Below are 23,324 nucleotides of genomic sequence, written 5' to 3' on the forward strand. Positions count from 1 at the left end.
CCACTCTTGTGTCTTTTCCCTTCCACTCCTAGACACCCAACGTTACAGTTATATTTTAGCATCTTAAAAGTAGCCACCATTTGCCTAGAATTTGCAAAAATGTACTCAACCAACTTCCTGAGGTCTCACTCTGGGATGGGGTGTTTTTTCTTTTTTTTTTTTTTTTTTTTTGATTCCTACAAAACATAAACAAAAAAGCCTATATATATATAAAAATCAAACAATTAAACCCCCAACCACCCCTCCCAATCCCCAACCCTGCCCTGACCCCCCAACAAACATCCCTGTGGTCACAAAGTATATACACATGATTAAAGACTCACACAAAAATGAAAAGATAAAAACATTTTTAATTACACGTCCAATAATGTCAAGTATCTTCCCCATTTCTCTATATACAAATTCAATTTTCTCAGTCTTCTAAATGACCCTTCTTCAAAGGCCGCCACTCTCCCCATCTCTGAGCACCACTCATGAAATGAGGCGATCATGACACTAGTTAGGACCCAACTCTTTATGTTCCTATTCTTAACATCAATGACTGCCCCATCACCCAAAATGTCTGGGGCAAAATGAAAGCCGAGTGCCCAATACATGACATACAAGACTCTGAACTTTCAACCAGAACTCCTGGATCTTAACACATCCCCAATAGACATGGGTTGTGTCTCCATCCTCTGATTGGCATCGCCAGCAGGTGGGTGTGTCTTTAAGACCAAGCCTATACAATCTAGAGGGGGTCCAATAAAATCAATATAAAATCTTAAATTGCATATGGCGCACTCTTGCATCTCTAGTTGCGGACTTGATGGTTTTTAGAATCCTAGCCCACTCTTCCTCCTCCAATACCCAGTTTAAATCTTTCTCCCATACTCTCTTGAAGGAAGTTGAAGCTCTGTCCCCTAGACTCTGAATTAGCAGGGAGTAATACACTGATGCCTCATGACCAGAGGTGGGTAGAGTAGCCCAAATCTGTAATCAAGTAAAAGTACAATTACTTTAAAAAAAAGAATTACTCAAGTAGAAGTAAAAGTACTAACATGAATAATTACTCGAGTAAGAGTAAGAAAGTATCCAATTAAAAGAGTACTCAAGTAGTGAGTAACTCGTTACTTTCACAAATGACATAATGGACATTTACTCCCTTATATTCCATTACATAATACACATTTAACATGTATTACAGAATTATTATTATTATTAATGGAAATTCCCATTGTTCCCATATGAAATAGTCATCATTCACCATCATGTTGTTCCAAACCTGTATGACTTTCTTTCCTCCATGCAACACGAAGTAGATATTAGACAGAATGTTTGCCTGAGTCACTATTTACTTTCAGTGGATTTTTTTTTTCTCAATATTTTGAAAGTGAATGGTGAGCGAGACTGTCAGTCCCTAACATTTTGTATAACATATTTTGTGTTCCACATATTGCAAAGCGTCACACTGGTTTGGAACAACATGAGGGTAGGGAAATGATGACAGAATATTAAATTATGGCTGAGCTATCACTTTAAAGGGGTAGTTTACCCAAAAATGAAAATTCTCTCACCATTTACTCACCCTCATGCCATCCCAGATGTGTATGACTTCCTTTCTTCTGCAGAACACAAATTAAGATTTTTAGAAGAATATTTGAGCTCTGTTGGCCAACATTTTTATGCTCTAAAAAGCACATAAAGGCAGCATAAAAGTAATCCATAAGACTCCAGTGGTTAAATCCATATCTTCTGATGTGATATGATAGGTGTGGGTGAGAAACAGATCAATATTTGACATTTTTTGCTAGACAGCAGGGGGTGATATGCAGAGAATGTGAATCACCAAAAACACAACAAGAAGAATGTGAAAGTGATCTGTTACTCTGTTTCTTATCCACACCTATCACGTCACTTCTGAAGATATTGATTTAAACACTGGAGTCTTATGGATTACTTTTATGCTGACTTACGTGATTTTGTTTAGCTTTAAAATGTTGCCACCCATTCACTTGCATTGTATGGACCAACAGAGCTGAGAAATTCTTCTAAAAATCTTCATTTGAGTTCAGCAGATGAAAGAAAGTCGTACACATCTGGGGTGGCATGAGGGTGAGTAAATAATGAGAAATTAAATTTTTGGGTGAACTATCCCTTTAAGGGCTCTCGTCAGATCTGAATGAATGTCAGTAAGAGAGGTTTGGAAACATTTCTGAAATTATTACAGTGAAAACATGAAAATGTCCCACAAGGACATTATATATAATGCTGAAAAATAAACCAAAGCAAGATCATGTTCTATTAATGCCTCCTATTGCTTTTTCATAGCTTTTAAAGTCCTGCGCGGATTCTTATTTCAGTGTAGTTACAGTTTTCAGAGTCTAAAGAATTTAGATCATTAGTTCTGTACAGCAGTACCGCCACTCTCTAAATGCAGAGTACACAGCCTAGTGCATTGGGCACCAACCCCGGTCGTGGAACACTCGCTGTGTCTGAAACCACCCCATCCACTATACAGTGCACTATTTCGAGTGTCCGCCATTTTGTAGGATTGTCTGAATTCTGAGTGAGAATCGTTCCTTACTCTCGTTCCTTACTTTCATTATTACCCACAATGCACTCTAATTTCGAGAGTACATTTGATGTACATTTGACGATGGTTAATTGCCCACAATCCACCACGGGGAAGACGTACGAGCTGGAAGTTTACTGCTTCCTTCACTCCTGCAATGTTTTTTTTTTTTCATGCTGAATGTATTAAATTACTTTTTGACAAATCATTAGTTGTTTCAAATAACATAACATATAGAGGCATACAGGTACATTTTAAAATGTACTATTTAATTCATCAAATGTGTTTACTCTTTATATTAACACACAGTATATATTAAAAATGACAAACAGAATGAAGATTTGTTGTATTAATATATTATTTAATAAGAATAACAAGTAAGGCCCAAGTATTTAAAAATTTCATATGTGATGTTGTTTCTGCGACAGCCCCAGAGCTCCGACACTAGGTGTATACGTCAGCGTCCGAATTCACTCACTCATTTCGTGCACTCACTGCCATTCACTATATAGAAAATAGTGAATGAGTGAAAGATTGCGGACACAGCCAGTCTTTCTTCGCCATACGATCGCCTCGTGCCCGCACATCTCTCACGCGCGCGCATCACGCACCTGGCTATGCACGCGCAGAAATGCTGTCTGTTTCCGCTCCAGTTGTCAATCACACGAACAGCAGAGCCAAGGCATTTATTTACACTTAACTTTAATGTTTACATGGATTTATAGTTAATCCGCCTGAAGTAGCTGTGATAGTTTCCAGTACCCCCGCGAGGGCGCGGGGTAAATGCGTAAATGCTCATGGGACGAGGGACAAAGCACACTGATATATTGCTGCACTGATTTAAAAATGTACACTTAAAAACTGATGTCATAAGAGCCCAGTTACATTATCACCCTGAAAATGACCATCTCATTACACAGAAAAGCCCGCATTATCATTAGAGCCAAAATGTACCTCAGCGTGCTGCCTTAAATTGGAGCTGTGATTTTAATCTTGAAATATCAGCTTGTCTTGGTGTTAAATGAAGGCATTGCATGACGAAACTATTCTTTTTTTCACTGTGCTGAGCGAAGAAAGTGTTTCACTTTGAAGAGCTTAAAGCTGCAGCACTAATGACTTGAGTGACAGTCTATGACACCGGCTCAGCGCGCGCAGCTGGGTGAACTTCCGCTCTCGTAAAAGTCCCATTCAATAATCTCTCAATAAATTACGCATTAACTCAAATTAAACCCATTAATGTAAGGACAGGAACGCCACCCATTGTAAAGAAGTAAAAGTTAAAAAAATTCATTGGAAATTTACTTGAGTGAGAGTAAGAAGTACCCACTTTTAAACCTACTCTAAAAGTAATTTTTTTGCCAAAAAGTTACTCAAGTAAATGTAATGGAGTAAATGTAGCACGTTACTACCCACCTCTGCTCATGACCTTTTCCAAAAGCAGTTTTCACCACACCAGTATCTGCCGCTTTAGGGGGGGTGTATGCTACTCCCAAAAATAGTACAGAGCAGGTGGCACAGCTGAAAATATGTAAAGAACTGAGATCTGGGAATCCCAAAATGTTGAACTAGATTTTCAAAGGATCTCAACACCGCTCTCATATAGGTCACCGAGTGTAGTAACCCCCCTCACAATCCACTCTGATAAGCAGAAAGGGGACTTATTAATACATAATTTGGGGATAAGCCATAAGCTTGAGGCAACATTTAACATTTAGTTTACTGAAATGTAATCTGGGTCATTTCCCATTCCAAATGAAGGACTTCGATATGTTATCAAATTGCTTGAAATAAGAGAGGGGGACATCTACAGGGAGTGACTGTAGCAGGTAGTTGAATTTTGGAATACAATTCATTTTAATAACATGAACCTTCCCAATCATTAATAAATGTAATGAAGCCCACCTGCTCACATCGCTTGAAAAACTTTTTATTAAAGGGTCAAAATTATCTCTAATTAAAATCACACAAATTTGCTTGAAATAAAATACCCAAATACTTAATGCCCTGTTTGAGCCACTGGAAGGCGCCCAGCTGAAAAGCCGTTATCAGGCAGTACGCTGTCAGAGCCAAAGCTTCGGATTTAGACCAATTAACTCTGTATCCTGAGAACTTAGAAAAGGAAATAATAATTCTGTAGAGGCAAGGCATAGATCTAGTAGGGTCAGAGACAAATAATAAAATATCATCTGCGTAAAGCAGAAGCTTATGCGCCACACCTCCCGTCATCACCCCTGGAAAATCATCCTCCTTTCTTATCGCAGCTGCTAATGGTTCCAGGACAAGACAGAACAATAATGGGGAAAGAGGGCAACCCTGCCGGGTGCCCTTATCCAGAGTAAAATAATCTGAAATTAATCCATTTGTTTGTACCGCCGCTACCGGGTGTCTATATAGTAAATTAATCCATCCAATAAAAGTATTCCCAAACCAGTATATTTCCAAAATCTTAAAAAGATAATCCCTTTCTACCATATCAAACGCCTTTTCGGCATCAAGTGAGATGGCCACGACCAGAGCCTGATCATTCGCCACTGACCACATGATATTGATGAAACGCCTAATGTTATCAGAAGAGCTACGGCCCCAAATAAACCCCACCTTATCTGTATGTATAAGAGATGTCATAACTTTACTTAATCGGTTAGCCAGAATTTTTGACAATATTTTTACGTCTAGCTGGATCAAGGAATTTGGACGGTAACTCTTACACTCACTTCTTTGTCCTTTTTAAGAATCAGAGCTTGTGTCATGGTTGGTGAGAGCTTTCCATTCTTTAATGATTCCGTATAAACTTCTAGCAAAAGTGGAGCTAGTTCTGTAGCATAAGATCTAAAAAATTCAGCGGGAAAGCCATCTGGCCCCGGAGCCTTGCCTGTAGGCAAGGCCTTAATTACCTCATCAAGCTCCTCCAAGGTTATCTCAGAATCAAGATAATTTTTTTGCTCAGTCGTCACTTTAGGGAGATCTAATGGTTCCACAAAGTTTCTAATATTTTCATTGGTAGACGAAGATGTGGAACTATAAAGATCAAGATAGAATTCTTTAAAAGCATTATTAATATCAATGGCTGAGGTAAATATTTCACCAGCAGCTGATTTCGCTGAGGGAATGGTAGAAAAAGACTCTCTCTGCTTTATGTATCTAGCCAAAAGCTTTCCTGCTTTATCCCCCGACTCAAAGTATGACTGTCTTGCCCTGAATAGCCAAAACTCCACCTTCTGTGACAAAATAATATTATATCTGAATTTCAATCGATTCAGCTCTGCCTCAGCACGTTTAATATTCCCTTCCAACTCCACGAGTTATCGTGCTTTGGATTTTTTGATGAATGAGGCATACTGTATGATCCGACCCTTAAGAACCGCCTTAAGTGCCTCCCAAGCCACGCTCACAGAGGATACTGAGGACCAGTTAGTCTCCATATAAACATTGATTTCAGCCTTTAACATTTTTTTAAATCAGGATTTTGCAAAAGGGATACATTATAGTGCCAACTATATGATTTATTTTTCTCCATATGTGGCAACACCTCTAAACTCACCAGGGCGTGATCTGAGACTAAGATGTTTCCTACTAAGCAATCCAGGGACTTAGATATAAAAAAAAATCAATTCTAGAATAAATCTTATGGACTGATGAAAAAAAATTATAGTTCCTATAATCTTGGGTTTAAAAGTCTCCATATATCTGTAAGACCAAGATTTTTACACATCCTGTGAAGCGTCAATGTTGCTCTATAGGGCTTACACACTTTTGCTTCACTATGATCAAGGACTGAGTCCATCAAAAGATTAAAGTCTCCTCCCAATATTATATCATGAGGGGTGCCAGTGGCTTGCAATGTCCCTTCAAGACCTATAAAAAAGCCCTGATCATCAGCGTTAGGTGCGTAAATATTAGCCAGAATCCACCTTTGCCCCTGAATTTCTGCTAAAACAATAATGACTCTTCCTAATTTATCTTTAATCTGTTTGAGACATTTGAATTGAAGATGTTTACTTATCAATGTAATGACTCCCCCGATCTTAATGAGCAGCACTAAGAAAACATGTCCACCCCATATCTTCCCTAATTTTTCAGCTTCCAGCAGGGAAAGATGTGTTTCTTGAAGAAACACTAAACCATATTTCCATGTTTAAGAAAATAAATAACCTTCCTTCTTTTTATGGGGTGCCCCAACCCATTCACATTCAACATGGAGAGAGGTAATCCACTCACATTAACATTTGACATTTTGACATGATAGAAAAAATAGATTGGCTGAGTCTCGTTTGGAAGGCTGAATGCTAGGTAGGACGTGTCCTTTGAAGGCTGTGGTATACCGAGCATCCTCCTTTAAACAAGTCTCGTTTAAATGAGATGGCCTTCGTAGGACAAACGGAAACGGAACGTAACATGGTTGCTATGACAGCACACCACTTACAAGCGCGAGCGCTTTGAGTGAGAAGGGAACAAAGTCCCTCTGGAACGGAATGTATGAGGTACATTTTAGGAGAGTTATAATGATGTAAAGAGAAAAGAAAATAGACTTTACAGTTGTACTTTTAGTCTAACACTTTATTTTAATTATATATTAATATAATGATACATATTATATACTCTGCTGCACCCATCTACTGAGGTACTTCAACATGGGAATTAACATTCCTTGCGTTTGAACATCATATTTACGGGCAAATTGGCATCATTTTTTAGACATTTCCATTGAAGCAAAGAATTGTGGGTTGTGAGTGCCTATGAAGGATACACCTCATGCATCCTCCAAATTCCTGTGAAAGAAGGTTGCATTCGAAGGCTGCATTCGAAGTGTCCTACTGGCTTTTCTGAAACGAGACAGCCTCGATGACATATGTGGCCGACAAATACGACCTCCGGAGGACGCAGCCTTCCAAACGAGACACAGTCGTTGTGTGTCAAAAATAAAATTATAAAAACCACATTCTCCGTTAGTGCAACAATCAAACCCGAACTTCCCCCCGAACCAAACAAACAGAAAAAAGAAAAATGTGCGCATTAACCCCGTGCACAACAGTGCCAACTGGCGTCCATCCCTCTAAACTCAAACAGTCCATGTACGCCTACGAGAGCCCCCACGACAACTTTGTCATCTGATTGCTCAAGTCCGGTGCTTCTATAGACATTTTGTGAGACAGAATTACATAACAGAAAATAATATATAAAACAAACCCCTGCCAATAGGCAGAATAAACACAAAGAACATGTAGATTCATTCACAAAACTATATCGAAGGTGTGTTCCTCCACAAAAAAAGCTCCAGCCTCTAGCTGAACCACCACACACACACAAAAAAAAGGCCGTTCAGTTTCCTCTGACAGTCAAATGAATGTTAATTGAGCCGGCTGTTCATGAATGCAGCAGATGACCTAATCCTTCTAATGTCCTGGAAAAAATACTTCACAAAACAAACTCCAGCCAATAGGAGGCATAAACACAAGGAACATGCAGATTCATCCATAACTGTCCCGAAGGAGTGTTACTACACAAAATAAACTCCAGCTGCTAGGCAGAACCAACACTAAAAGAAACAAAATGGTGCCCAGCTTCCTCAGACAGTCAAGTGTATATTTAGCGAGTCAAGTTCACTTGGGGGCCACATGAGAAACACAAAATGGCTTACTCACTCAAGTATTTTATGGCCATCCTTAGTATATATTCTCAATTTTGCCAGAAAAATCAGTGCAAAAGTGAACTTCTGTTGATGTAAGAGATTCTTGCAGCCCTTGAATCAATCATGTTTCTCTCTTGTCGAATTCGCAAAGTCTGGGAACAAGAAAATGTTGTGGTTCTTCCAAGAAAACCTTCCTTTACTCCTCGCCTCGCGCAACACGAGATCTTTATTGGATGATCTCAGAAATTTTGCCAGAATTGATCGGGGCCTGTCTCCCTCCGTGGATCTGCGAGCCGGGACCCTGTGAGCTCGCTCAATTTACATCTTATGGCCTGTTATGTTGAGCAGACTCGGGAAGAGCTCATCTAGGAATTTCACCATTCCTCATCTCAAGAATTCCAACAATTCAGACGTTTCATCGATTACGATTCTCCAAATCCTCCAGTTTTTCCCAAACGCGTTCCAAATCCACCTTGGTCGCTAGTGGATTAGCAGCTAATTCCCTCTCAGATGACTCCAGATAATTGATCCGTCATTCAACGTCCGACAATCTTGTAACCAACTCAGTGAATTTCGTCTCCATGGAAGTAATCGATCGACATGTTACAGCAAGATCCTCCAAATCTGCAAAGACTTTTGTCAGCATTGCCGACACATTCATCAATTCACACCGGATTTCTTTCAGTTCACCATACGAATTGAGTCTGGGGCTTTCGGTCGGATATTCCGGGGAATGAGCCCGAGCATGTAAGTGTCTTTTAATATCTCCAGAGCCCGAGGATTGTTATTTTTTTACATATTGTCTTCCTAGAACAGTTAAGAATCAAGGTGTATTGAATTTCACCGGTTTATGACACAAATAGTAATAGAATTAGCAAAGTGCGCAGATTCCACATGTCCGCTCATCGCAGGCATCACATGACTCCATAAAATAACACTTTTAATTATCTATTACTATAATGGAAAATTTAGAATAATAATTCTAAATGAATCATATCATTAATACACTATAAGGCCAAAATAATGTTCAGTAATTTCTGTTTTTCTTGCTTCCTTGATGCTCTTTGAAATGTTGGATAAATCATGCTGGATCAACATGGATCATGTTTTGCACAGACTTTTCACTCAAACCATTATGCTGATAATATAATTTGTAATGAAAAATAAACTGTATGAGAATAATTCAAAGTATTTTATCATGAGTGGACTCAAACTTTTGAAACTCACACATATACATACATGTTCAGCACAGTGAACAAGGAAAATTAAAAATGACACTTCATGTCAAAAGGTTGCTGACCCATACACTAAACATAACATGCCACCAATAGAAGCCAACACATTATTACCAGTAAAGACCCACAGGGAACATTATAGTTTCCATAAAAACCAATACAGTTCCCATTATAATAAATTATATATGAAATATATTAGATTTCTGTGAGGGTTTGTAAATATAGTAGAATACCCTGTGAGGGGATAATTCAACTCTTATTATTATGAACAACTCTGAGGTCTGACTTATTGTAATTTGAAAACACCTGTTGTTTTACTAGAGCCACGTTAAGCGTTTTCCAACAGTAGTTCAGACTGTCCCCTCCGAGATGCTGTTAAATGACGTCACGCAAACATGGCGGCGCTCTGGGAGATTTGCAGAGTTACTATAAACATTCACTTTTATGCGAATAAAATCCATCAGTGAGTAAAATAAACGCACCAAAGTTTCCGTGTTATATTATATTTAGCACACGTTCGTAAATCGTGAAAAACGGTTAACGATCTTCTCTATTTATACTCATAAACCTGTAAAAACTACTGCCATTGTAGTTTTGTTTGTTTCTACATTATTCGAGTATCGGACAATAGACCGCCGCATGTTTGAAAACCGGATCAAGTAGGAATATCCAGCATCCGACATTGAATAATACGGGCTAACTGCATACACGTACATTAGAGATTAAACAGTGCTGTAAATAAGAAGTGAGTAGAAGTATGTAAATTGAGATTCGTGTTTATAAATGCTGCATTATTCTCATCATCCTAAACGAAGACTTGTTTCAACACGAACAGGAATAACTCCAGGTGTTACAACTGAGATCTGAGTGATAAATCATTGTAAAATGATGTTTATTAAAGAAGAGAGTGAGGACATGAGTTATCCAGAACCATGCAGTTCAAATGCCATGAAAGATGAAGAGACTGAGGAACAAAGAGGTTTGTGTTCATTGTTCATTACTGGGTTGTTCCGTGTCAAATCAACCAATTATCAGAAACCAAACTTTTCCAGCTCAAAATTTTGTTTTAGATATTTTTACTGGTGAAACATAAACATACATGATGATGAAAAGCGAAAATAATAAATGCCATCGATTAATATTTACTGAGTAATTCAGTAATTTGAAGATGTAGTTCAAAGTGTTTTTTTTTTTTTTTTTTTTTTTTTTGCCTAAGATTTTGTAGCAAAACTACAGGTAAAAACAATAACCTTAGAAAGGTGCCATGATTTTATTTTTACACACAGATAGGTAGGTCTATACTAAAACCAGTTGACTTCAACAAAACTTGTTCCATTATGTGCCAATCAGGGATGTAAACAGTACTCAGAAATTATACTTAAGTGAAAGTATGGATACTGAGTGAAAATTTTACTCAATGAAAAGTCCAAATATCTAGCCAAAAACATACTAGAGTGAAAGTAAAAAAAGTATTTACATTAAGTTGTACTTAAGTATTTAAAAAGTAAAAAGATACTTTTTTCCTTGCTAGAATGAAATCAAGAGGAGATTGTGTGAGAGAGGATGTTGTTAAATTCGATTAAGTCAAGTCGCCTTTTTACTGTCTCAGACGACTGTCATATCTCCCCCAGTGGCATTTGTAACCTGGTCAAAGAATCATGTTACAATAACTTAATCTTTCCAAAATGATTTTTATGTGGCCTGTTGTATGTAACACAGCAATTTCCAGGTGGAATGAACACTAAAGGCACTACAACAACAATTACGTTTATCCCTTTCACTCAAATCACATGTAAAAGGCAGATTATCAGTTAATAAACACTTATTTTTCAATCTGTTCCTCACACAATGTAACTTATGACATATAATCACTTTTTCTGAAGCGCATAAATCTTTTTTTAACTTTTATCCCCTTTTCTCCCAATTTGGAATGCCCAATTCCCACTACTTAGTAGGTCCTCTTGGTGACGCGGTTACTCACCTCAATTTAGGTAGCGCAGGACAAGTCTCAGATGTCTCCACTTTTGAGACAGTCAATCTGCGCATTTTATCACGTTTATCTTCGCATGTGTAGGCTCATGCTTTTCTCCGCGATCCACGTACAACTTACCACGTGCCCCATCGAGAGCGAGAACCCCTAATCGCGACCACGAGGAGGTTACCCCATGTGACTCTACCCTCCCTAGCAACCGAGTCAATTTGGTTGCTTAGGAGACCTGGCTGGAGTCACTCAGCACACCCTGGATTCTAACTCGTGACTCCAGAGGTGGTAGTCAGCATCAATACACGCTGAGCTACCCAGGCCCCCGCACATGACTCGTTTGCCTTGCATAATCAACTTAATTTACAAGCTTGTTAGAGTGTACTTAAATTGCACGGATGCTCAACTGATAGTGTTGCACTTGTGATACAAATGACTGGGGCACGAGTCCTGAAGAGCACGCGTGTCGACACGTGAGCGAAAGTGTCATAGAAGCACCACAAAATGACGTGGTTGCTTCAGAAATTTTGTTTTTCATCTCACAGACGCTCCCCTTCCAGCCGTTCCGCCAACCGGTGGTCCACCCCACCTCCTGGGAACCTGGGGGAGAGACGAGGGGAGGGAGAGGGAAAGGGTGAGTGGGAGAGGTGGGAATCAGCTGAACAGTCAACGTAACTTTAATGACAGATATTCAACTTAAAACAACGTAAAACAAAGACGCACACACATACAGCGCGGCTGCATGCGTCTCTCCTGAACTGCCGTCTCCGGCTCTCCCTCTGATCAGCTGATTCCGTGCCCGGCCACACCCTCCTCCTCATCACAGAATAAAAAGTACTATTTTTTCTTTGGAAACGTAATTAAGTAAAAGCACAAGTATTACGTTTAAATTACACTCGAGTAAAGTAAAAATCCCCCAAAATAATACTTAAGTATAATACTTACGTATTTCTTCTCAATTACTTTACACCCCTGGTGCCAATGGTGTAAGTCCAAAAATGGGAAGAAACACTTTTTTGTTATGTTGGAGTGCCAAACTCCAGAAATACTACATTTCTACAATGGCATCTGAAACTGAAAACTTTTGATTTTAAATGATGCTGCATCCAAGCCGCTAGATATTGCTGTAAGTCTACAAGACACAAACAAAAAAGTTCATGAGTGCACGTTTAAAGACAACTTAATAAAATACAAATCTAAATTTTTCTTTTAGATTCTGGTTCTGAAGAAATGTTCATTTTTGTATCATCATTTTAAGGCCCTGTGTTGTAAAATCACTGAGATATGTGGCTCTCAATGTGGCTTCATCTAAAAATTGTTTAATGTTACCCATTTTCAATGGTCGAAAACCAAATGTGGGTCACATAGTATGAAGCTAGTTTTTCTTGTTCAACTAAACAAAGGTCTGAAGTGCAAATAATTTTTAAACTATGTATCTTTTATTTACATAAAAATGTTACAATCTTGATTTTTGAGAAATTTCCAAAAATGCACTAATATAACGAATGAGCGACTGATGTGTACAGAAGCCCTGAACCGCAAGGTGGAAAGAAAAAAAAACAGTGGGGAAAAAAATAGTATCTCAGTTCCTTCCTGAGCCTAAGTCTTACATTTTTTTCTCTTTTCCTAATGTTTTTTTTTCTCTCTTCCTAAAATTTTTTTTCTCTCTTCAAACCTTGGCCACCAGGTGCCACTATCAGTAAACATGTAATCTTTTGCTTTTAATGCTTTCTCTGTTGCTATATAGCTGAATAATACATTTATTTATTTATGGGTTTGCAAACCTTAAGACAAAATCAGGTTACATATGTTTGACATGGCATTCGTTGTCGTGAAACAACTGGAGTTATTTTTTTGTTTGAAATTGTTGGTCTTTCTAAACCATCTATGCTGTTTGCTCAGTGTTACATGGTGGAAGTGAAGGAATGTATTGAGGAAAACGGGAAACATGGGGAAATTATTTATGTCTGTGCTTTTGAAGGTCGCGGGTGTTGTGACCATTTATATGTCTATGGTCGTGACATTGTGTACAAAAGAAGTCCTATTTCATTGGCTAGGCACCAACCTATAAAACGACTCCTTTGCGCCCTCCGCCTGCCCCGCCTTTCTCTCTCACCAGCACTGAGTTTGCAAGTGCACAAGTTAGTTATGCATCAGATATATTGCGAAAATAGTTGCAAAAGTCAAGGCGTGAAGATTTGAAATTGCAGTGACAGATTAGAGAAGTTGCAAGTGCCTAATTGAGGTTGTACTGCGAATGTGAATGTAAGAATAAGTGCAATTTGTAAAATATCCATGAGGTAATTAAAGATGAGTGGAATCTTGTTTAGATAGACCAACAATATTTGGATATTTATTTGACATTCTTCATCTGGAACTCTTCACTTCTGCAGTAGACAGTGTGTTTCAAAAGCATAGACAACTTGTTATATTAAAATATATTATTATAATTAAATTCCACCATGAAAGTCTGCACATGACATCCCTGTTCAGTCGCGAGGATTTAATTTATAAATGATCTTTTGAAGAGAGAAAAAAAATTGAGACTTAGGCTTAGGAAGAAACTGAGACACTGTTTATTTATTTATTTATTTATTTTCAACGTTATTTTTTTTTTCCACATTGCGGTTCAGGACTTCCGTAGATGTGGCTCTTCTGGTAGTGCAATAACTATTTTGGACAACAAAAACTAGCTTAATACTATGTCACATTTCTGACCAATGAAAATGGGTAAAATTGAAAAATTTTCAGATGGAGCCACATATCTCTGGGATTTAACCACAGAGGGCCTTAAAAATAAAGATTAAAAAAAAAATTATAATAATCTAAAAGGATATTAAGTTATGTTTAATACTTCTGGAGTTATTGGCACTCCAGTAATTTTTTTTGACTCACTATTGGCATATAATGCAACAAGAGGTGCTAAATTCAACTGATTTGAGTAAAAGACCTATCTATCTCTGTGTAAAAAAAAAAAAAAAAAAAAAAAAGGGAGATAAAAAAGAATTGTTGCTTTGCATAAAGCTGGAAAGGGTTACAAAGTTATCTTGAAAAGTTTAGATTTTCATATGTCATCAGTTTGGCAAATTGTCTATAAATGGAGACAATTTAGTTCTGTGGCTACTCTCCCTAGAAGTGGCTGTTCAGCCAAGATGACTCAAAGGGCACACCACAGAATGCTCAGTGAGGTAAAAAATAACCCTAGAGTGACAGCTAAAGACTTGAAGGAATCACTGGAACTGGTTAACATCTTTGTTCAGGAGTCAACTATACGAAAAACATTAAACAGGCATGGTGTCCATGGCAGGACACCACGAAGGAAGCCACTGCTTTCCAACAGAAACATTGCTGCACGCCTGAATTGTCAAAGACTTCAGACCACCTTGACTCTCCACAACACTACTGGGAAAATGTTTTGGGCACTGATGAAACTAAGGTTGAATTGTTTGGGAAGCAGCACTATGTATGGCATAAAATAGGTACCGCATACCAACAAGAAAACATCATACCAACGATGAAGTACAGCTAGGGAGCATCATGATATGGGGCTGCTTTGCTACTTCAGGGCCTGGACCGCTTGCCATCATCGAGGGAAAAAATGAATTCCCAAGTTTATCAAGATATCCTAAAGGATCATGTCAGGATGGCTGTGTGCCAGCTGAAGCTCAGTAGAAGCTGGGTGATGCATCACGACAATGACCCTAAACATCGAAGTAAATACACTACAGAATGGCTTCAAAAAAAGAAAATCCACCTTTAGGAGTGGCCAAGTCAGAGCCCAGACCTTAACCCAATAGAGATGCTGTGGAATGACCTCAAGAGAGCCGTTCACACCAGACATCCTAAGAAGTGGCTGAGCCGAAACAGTTCTGCAAGGAAGAATGGTGCAAAATTCCTTCTGAGCGTTGTGTAGGTCTAATCCGCAGCTACAAGAAACGCTTGGTTGAGTTTATTGCTGCCAAAGGAGGTGTGTTGTTAGTTTAAGCACATTGTGTTTGTCTATACTTGTGACTTTGATGAAGATAAGATCACATTTGACCAATTAATATAGAAAACCAGCTGACTCCAAAAGGTTCACATACTTTTTCTTGCCAAAGTATGTTTATCTTTCAACAGTAAAAAAATGATCAAAGACAATATTTTTGTCCGGGGACCTCTGGTTGGGCTGGCACAGAATGACCCTATTGTATGTAGATAAAGATTAAAATAAAAAAGCTTCAAGCAATTCATAGGAGATATAACAAATTAATCAAATAGGATTAATCAAACAGCAAGGAAAAGTGTCTTTTAAAATTAAACAAAATGCACAGATCATTTAATTCCTTAAATCTTGCAGCTTAGTATCTACTAGATGTGATGGCATTAACCTTGAGCACATCAAACATCACTTTAAAATAGATTCTTGACACTTATAGATTCCTGCTATAAAATCTGGCGTCAATTTTAATTCCTTAATTTTAATATTTGTCCTTCGAAATAAAAGACCATTTTGTGTTTTCATTTTAGACCTGATGGACATGGAAGAGGAGAATCAAGAATTGAATGAAGTGGAGGAGAAACACCATCCGGATCAGACACTTTATAGTTTCAATATGGAACAAAACTCTTTTAGTGACTCACAGACTGAAAATTATTTCTCACAAAAGAGAACTAAAAGAACAAGAGTAAAGCATTATTTTACCTGCCTTCAGTGTGGAAAGAGTTTTGGACAAAAACAAGATCTTAAGCGTCACATTCGAGTCCACACTGGCGAGAAGCCTTTCACCTGCCATCAGTGTGGGAAGAGTTTTACACGTAAAGCAAGTCTTCATAAGCACATGAGAATTCACACTGGAGAGAAGCCTTTCACATGCCATCAGTGTGGGAAGAGTTTCAGAGAGGCATGTAGTCTCAAAACTCATCTGTCCTTGCACTCTGGAGAAAAGTTATATAGCTGTGATCAGTGCTGCAAAACATTTTCTTCTAGATCAGTCTTAAGAACACACCGGAAGATTCATGCAATTGAGAAGACTTACTTGTGTTCACTTTGTGGAAAGAGTTTTTCACAGCTGCACAGATTTAAATATCACCAGAGTAAACACACCGGTGTGAGAGATCATGTATGCTCTGAGTGTGGGAAGGCCTTTCTAAGAGCTTACAACTTGGAACTGCACCAAAGAATCCACACTGGAGAAAAACCTTACAAGTGTTCATATTGTGAAAAGAGTTTAGCTATTTCAGGAAACCTGAAAGCACACGAGAGAGTGCACACTGGAGAGAGGCCATACAAATGCACTTCATGTGGGAAGAGTTTCAGCCAATCAAGCACTCTACAGACTCATAGAAAAAAACATTGTCCAGGGTTGACACACTGAGCAAAGTTCATCTTTATTTGCCATGCAAATGGGATAAAAATATTTAAAAAGAACAATTACAATTAATTGGGTGAACTGCTAAATTAACTGCAGAGCTAATTGAGCTGTCATTGTGTGCAACAGGTGGAAGAACATTTAAAGAAACTAAAAGGAATTCTCGTTTCCTTTCCTTGCTACATTCGCTGCATCTTAGCTCCTTCCATTTAGGATGCGAGGATGCAAGGAAAGGAAATGAGATGGAGTAATTAAAGCAAGATGCATTTGTGAAATGGAATGTACTTGCGCACTCTAGCATCACTTTAAAGCTTTGCACAGTTGCATTAATTGGGCAGGGCTCCAGACTAAAAAAACATAACTGCAGAGCCACTGGTCCTAAATGGAAACATAGCCAAATGGCTATTTTTAGTTGCCAAATTACAGAATTGCTCAATCTAGTTGTTCAGAAGCAAGATAAAAGCCGAAGAAGTGAAAGACAGCTGATTAGGTAGAGATAGAATGTGAAGAAATTCAGTTTTAAATAGACAGAGTACAAGAAGACTTCATGTGTGGAATTAATTCTTCTGAAAAAATAAAAATAGTCAGGTCAGTGTTGGAAAACAACATTTTTAATTAAAAGTTGACACTATATCTCTCACTTTTCTTTAAGCTAAGAAATATAAAATCTACAATTATGTCTTACCTGAAATAGGAATTTAAGGTTTTGATTGATTTGACATAAGATATATCTTAATATTTATTGTGTTTTCAAGGATGTCTTACAAAGTGGGTATTCATACCACATGGGCAAGTATTTCACACTGTGACATACCAATTACCATGCTGACTTTGATGCCATTATCCACATACCGCATTGCATTGAAAACAACAGATGAAATAAAAGAATGGTTAAAGTCTATGCCAGTGACATTGAGAATTGACAATACTAGGCCAACAACAGGGCAAAATATTTTTAAAGTAAGTTGATCCTTATAACGCTGTTGTTAATTAAGAGTATTTGGAATTAATGTTCAGTGTTGGTAGTAATGGACATGTAACCTGGATGACATACAAAATAAAGTATTGTTGTCAGAACTAATGGTACCTTTATGGGTAGAACAGTTGACACTTGGGCAGTACCCTCCACTGTATCCATTAACATTTTAAGTTGTACCATATCCACCTCCTGAAATATGACCTGCAGGTGGCACATGGGGATGATTATCTCTATGCTTCAGCAGACCGGTTTGTGTGTCCTGACCTGCAGTTCTGTTACAGGTATGGTGGTTTGCATACTTTCAAATTGTAATGACTCATTTTCTGATAGTTGAGTGGTTTATTTGAATGTTAGATCAGTGTAGTTTTATGCTGATGTGTTGCATTTTCCACTGGTTGACAGATTATATCATCAGATTTTTCAACAGGAGTATGGCAGTGTAGGTGGTAAAGCCATGACAGGTGCTTAGGAGAGGCAGGTTGCAGAATACAACAGCCAGTGCAGGGATGAGTGTGCCAAAATGATCACCACCGCTGATGGTAGGCAGTTAATTGTTTCTATCTGTTCACCACTAATGAAGAGGGTGCATGCTGGCATCAACTACAGCAGGGAAATGTGCATCATGGATGCATCTGGCAATATTGATCTTCAACATTGCAATGTGTTTTTGATGTTAACACAGCTGTGCTGGTGGTCTTCCCTTAGTGGAATGATTTAATAAAACCCTGAAAAATATGATTCGTAAGTTTGTACACAAGGATGCTAGAAATTGGGATAAATGGCTCGAACCCCTGTTATTTGTAGTGCAAGAGGTCCCACAAGCCTCCACAGGGTTTTCCTCATTCAAGCTGCTGTATGGTCGCCGGCCGTGCGGTGTGCTCGACGTCATACAGGAAACTTGGGAGGAGAGACCTTCAAACAGTAAAAATGAAATTCAGTACGTTCTTTATCTTAGAAGGGCGGAGGCAGGGGCTCATAAAACTGGTTGGCGTAATTTCTAACAGCTGTTTCTTGTTACAGTGATGGAGGGGAGAAACCTCTAAAAGCAGCCAAGACACGCCAGAGAGGAGAGAGAGCAACACGAGAGTGTATTTAGAGTGTATGTTATTTAGAGTCTGTTTTTGAGAGTTTATGTTCAGAGAGTGTTTTCGTTTGAGTGAAGAGCCCAGGAGGCAAGAGCAAATAAAGTCTTACATGAATTGCTTCGTTGTTTCCCGTATCCTCCTGTGACCGAACGTCCAAACTTATCACAAAGAGTAAAAACACGTTCATATACTGGAAGCTGCAATTGTAGATGTCTCCCGTTATCATATTAATGGACAAAGATGTAAACAGCTGATTAAAATGCTTTGTCTCATCTAATGTTAACCATTTAAAATTTGCACTGAACTTCAAACTTAGTGGCTGTTTGTTTTTTGCAACTTATACGATATGGTGTCCCTCTGTTCAGGGGCGCCTGCAGGATTTAATCACAGAAATCTGCCTAATAAACCTTGTATCTAGGGGTTCTGGGGGCATGCTCCCCAGGGAGATTTTTTTGTGTGCAAAAAAACAACACCAAAGCATTCAATTCTGGTGACTTTGAGATAAACATTTGTTTTATTTTTTCGAGTATGAGCAGCATTCATGTAACTATTGGCTAAAGCATTTCTTCCAGTAACTGTTCAGACAGACGCGTTTTCACGCTAAAAAAGCAAAACGCACCACAACGAATAGAGCAGACCATTTTTATCAGTTGAAGTTCTTTTAATTTGACACATCGTCTAAACATGCAGCGCTCCCGTGAGAGATGCTAAAAACATAGTGAAACGTAAGGCAGTTGTCAAAAGACATCCATCTAGCGAATGTTTACATGGAAAACAAGTGAAAAACAGCGCGAGCGGATGCAAAAACGTTCATTTTGAACAGCCCCTTGTTCACGACACAGCACTAGCTCAAGTTTCTCAAAGTTACCTCTCAAAAATACAGCCTTTTGTTTCAGTTGATTGTTGTTACATTTCCACTGTATGCAGCGTTGTTTGTTCTCTTTATTCGTAAATATCCCGATAATGTTTTACTGTGTGAGGAAACCGCTCCAAATGATTCAGTGAGAGAACGGACCGAACGAATTGTACTGAATCACGAATTGATTCAGACCGTTTTGCAAGCCTGTTTGGCCAATTCACTGAAAAAACCTACTCATTGCCAAAATTGGGCATTGCTAGTTCTTTTAAACAGCCAACAGAAATACGGGATACATTTCATGATTGATGAAATATTTCTCAGGGCAGTCGGAGCGCACATGGTATGCACAGTGCAAACGGCCATACAGCTGCAGGCGCCCCTGCCTCTGTTTACTTAGTTATTGTATTAAGTACATTTTTCAGGTATCTGTACTTTATCAGAGTATTTTTATTTTGAAATGAATTAATAGCGTTTTAAATTTAAAATAGACTAGTAGGTCTTATTCTCCACAGGGTTTCTGCAGAACGAGGGTTGCCATTCAGATATAGTGTTGCCCAATGCATTTGAAGGCCAAAAGCCATTTTTTAAATGTCTTCTGTGCCTGCCTAACAAAATACATGATGACAGTATCGGCTTTCAAGAACTCGCCCTCAAACTTGAAAAAAACATCAAGGTAAGTAATTTTTAATATCATATTAAAACTGCCACGAATGTGCTTGCTAGCAGTAATCTTATAAATGCACTCTGGCCAATGCAAATTAGGTTGCAGGGTAATATAGGATATAGAGAGAGAGAGATAAAGAGCCAAGTTTATTAGGCCTGTTTCTCTTTAAATGTCAAATAAAATATATACATTTCTGTTTTAGTCATTTTCAAATCATAAAATGAATAGCAAGGCTAAAGCATGAAACCAGATTTGTCTAGATTTATTGCAATCTACAATAGATTATTAAACCCACGTTTACCTAGCAGGGTATGTTGTCCTACAATTATTTAAACAGTTAAACAATTATGAAGCACAAAATGTTTGATAAAATTGCAAAGATGTACTAATTGGCAATTTACAAAGATAAAAAAAAAAAAAATGTTTGGCCAACAGATATCGTAATAAATAAATAGTAAACAATTTAAAACACACAGTTTGCACTGACCTGACATTTAGGGAAAATGCTTGTCCTGAGAACACAGGTTAACCTTTTGGTTAATGTCTTCATTATTGGTGACCCTTGCTTTAATGTATGGCTGTATGGTTTTATAATATGAATAATCATATAACTCAAATAACCATACTGAACCATTGCATTCACAAAGTTGCATTCGTTTAACCATACTACTGTTGTATTGTTTAGTACGGTGCTGTCATTTTACAGTTTAAATGTGGAAAATGCATTGTATGTTTGCAAAAAAAGTTTAGTAGCAATGAAAGATCATTAAATTTCAGGTCAGGACTACTTCAGAGACCATCTGCGAGAAGAGATCACGTCCCAGTCACCAGAGGATATCTCAAACACTTCTGATGAAAAGGACTTCTTTTCAAGTATCAAACACACATACAGTCAGGAAAGTGACATACACACAATGTTATTGTGCATGTCAGTTTTTCTTAACAAAAAGCTCTATACTATCTGTGTGGCTGTGACATTAAACCACTCTCTCCTTAAATTTATATGTGCAGGAGTATACAGCATATTGAATTGCAAAAGCAAAAGACTTAAAGGGATAGTTCACCCCAAAATTTTAATTCTTTAATAATTTTCTAACTCTCATGCCATCCCAGATGTGTATGACTTTCTTTCTTCAGCAGAACACAAACAAAGATTTTTAGAAGAATATCTCAGCTCTGTTGGTCCATACAATGCAAGTGAATGGTGGCCAGAACTTTTAAGCTCCAAAAACTACTTAAAGGCAGCATAAAAGTAATCCATCCGTCTCCAGTAGTTTAATCCATGTCTTCGGAAGCAATATGATAGGTGTATGTAAGAAACAGATCAATATTTAAGTCCTTTTTTTCCTATAAATTCTCCTCCTTGCCCAGAAGGATCGCCAAAAGCAAAATAAAAAGAAAGTGAACGTGGAGATTTATAGTAAAAATGGACTTAAATATTGATCTGTTTCTCACTCACACTTATCATATCTCTTCTGAAGAAATGGATTTAATCACTGAAGTCATATGAATCCATGTATCATTCATTCATTTCATATTCAATTAGGAATTCAAAATCAGAAAAACAAAAAACTGCTTAATTCATTATACATTTACAAAACCAATATTAAAAAACAAATAATGACTTGTTATTTGTAATTTAAATTTAATGCTCAAGTTAAAATAGGAAATTGGAAAAATTGCCACGGGACACTGTACATTTTAATTATTGGGCTTGAATATTTGATTAGCACATCTGGGTGGACCCCTTTCTTCTGATTGGTCAACCTGCACCATCGTCTTCCTCAATGCTGTGAGACAGAATAAAAGTTCTCTGCTGTGTAATTGTTCAGATGAATTCATCTCGGTTAATATTAAATTCTTTACCATTTATTCTCCAAAACTCACCACGTTTATTGCAGCTGAGCTATCTCTCTCATCAAGTAGTCAGACACAGTGCCTACGTATAACAGCAAAATGTTCACTGAAAGCAGACGGGGGTTCGTTTTCATGCAATTCACCATTAGGACAATCATTTCCACGTGAAACAGTTGATAAGAGTGACACACACACAAACACACACATGTTGGTGCAGCTATCATTATGAGGACTCTCCATAGACAATGATTTTTATACTGTACAAACTATAGATTCTATCCCCTAAACCTATCCCTCACAGAAAACTTTCTGCATTTTTACATTTTCAATAAAACATCATTTAGTATGTTTTTTTTTTTAATTATGGGGACACTAGAAATGTCCTCATAAACCACATTTATAGCATAATACCCTTGTAATTACCAGTTTGTAGCCTAAAAAAAAGTCCTCGTAAACCACTTAAACCTGCCCCCCAGCGCCCCCCCCCCCCCCCCGCCACACACACACTAAGATCTTTATTAAGATGAATCCCTCACTCTGTATGCCAAAAGATAATTCTGATATCCATGTTTTGGAATGAGAATATGGGTAGCCTTTACCTACTGGGTTTTGTGTGCCTTTTATTATCAGACAAATGTGAAGGCTATGTGTAAATGCTGATTTTAAATTCAGTGGTCGAGCTTTTGAGGAGCATTCATGAACTTCCTTTAGCATAATTTCCATGATGAGCAAGTCCCTCACACCTAAGCTCCCAGAGTGGGGTAAAGTTAGTTTTAGGTTCGATATTTTTTGATATTCGGTTTCTCGTACCCGCGCTCTCTGCCGGCGATAAGTTTGCAAAGATTTCACACTTGGCTTGATGTTATGGTACAGTTGTGCTCAAAAGTTTGCATACCCTTGGAGAATTGGTAATATATGTACCATTTTTAAAGAAAACATGAGTGAGCAGGCAAAACACATTTCTTTTATTTCTTATGGGATTCATATTCAACTGTAGGTTATAACAGAATGGCACAATCATAAAACAAAACATGGCAACAAAGAAAAAAATTATATGACCCCAATTCAAAAGTCTGCATACCCTTAGTTCTTAATACTGTGTATTGGTGTTGTCGGGCATATTGTAACCGGAC

At 37.9% G+C, this 23,324-nt stretch overlaps 1 protein-coding gene across 2 annotated transcripts; it reads left to right on the forward strand.

The window, feature by feature from the left end:
* Positions 1–9,810: 9,810 nt before the first annotated feature.
* LOC127442961 (gastrula zinc finger protein XlCGF7.1-like) lies at positions 9,811–20,152 on the forward strand. 2 transcript variants are annotated; one of them, XM_051701413.1, is made up of 3 exons: positions 9,811–10,163; positions 10,254–10,397; positions 15,906–20,151. In XM_051701413.1, exons 2-3 carry the CDS (start codon positions 10,304–10,306, stop codon positions 16,751–16,753), a joined length of 942 nt encoding a protein of 313 aa, XP_051557373.1. In that variant the 5' UTR covers positions 9,811–10,163; positions 10,254–10,303; the 3' UTR covers positions 16,754–20,151. The 2 variants fall into 2 exon arrangements, with proteins under 2 accessions (XP_051557373.1, XP_051557374.1); XM_051701414.1 differs by having other exon boundaries at positions 9,811–10,397; positions 15,906–20,152.
* Positions 20,153–23,324: the final 3,172 nt, after the last annotated feature.

This window comes from Myxocyprinus asiaticus, chromosome 6 (assembly GCF_019703515.2).
Source record: "Myxocyprinus asiaticus isolate MX2 ecotype Aquarium Trade chromosome 6, UBuf_Myxa_2, whole genome shotgun sequence".
Lineage (NCBI taxonomy): Eukaryota > Metazoa > Chordata > Actinopteri > Cypriniformes > Catostomidae > Myxocyprinus > Myxocyprinus asiaticus.

Excerpts from the sequence above, each read along its gene's own strand:
- LOC127442961 (XM_051701414.1), top strand. The coding sequence starts at position 10,304 with ATGATGTTTATTAAAGAAGAGAGTGAGGACATGAGTTATCCAGAACCA. Across the intron at positions 10,398-15,905 it reads AGAGACTGAGGAACAAAGAG|ACCTGATGGACATGGAAGAG; the intron begins GTTTGTGTTCAT and ends TTTTCATTTTAG.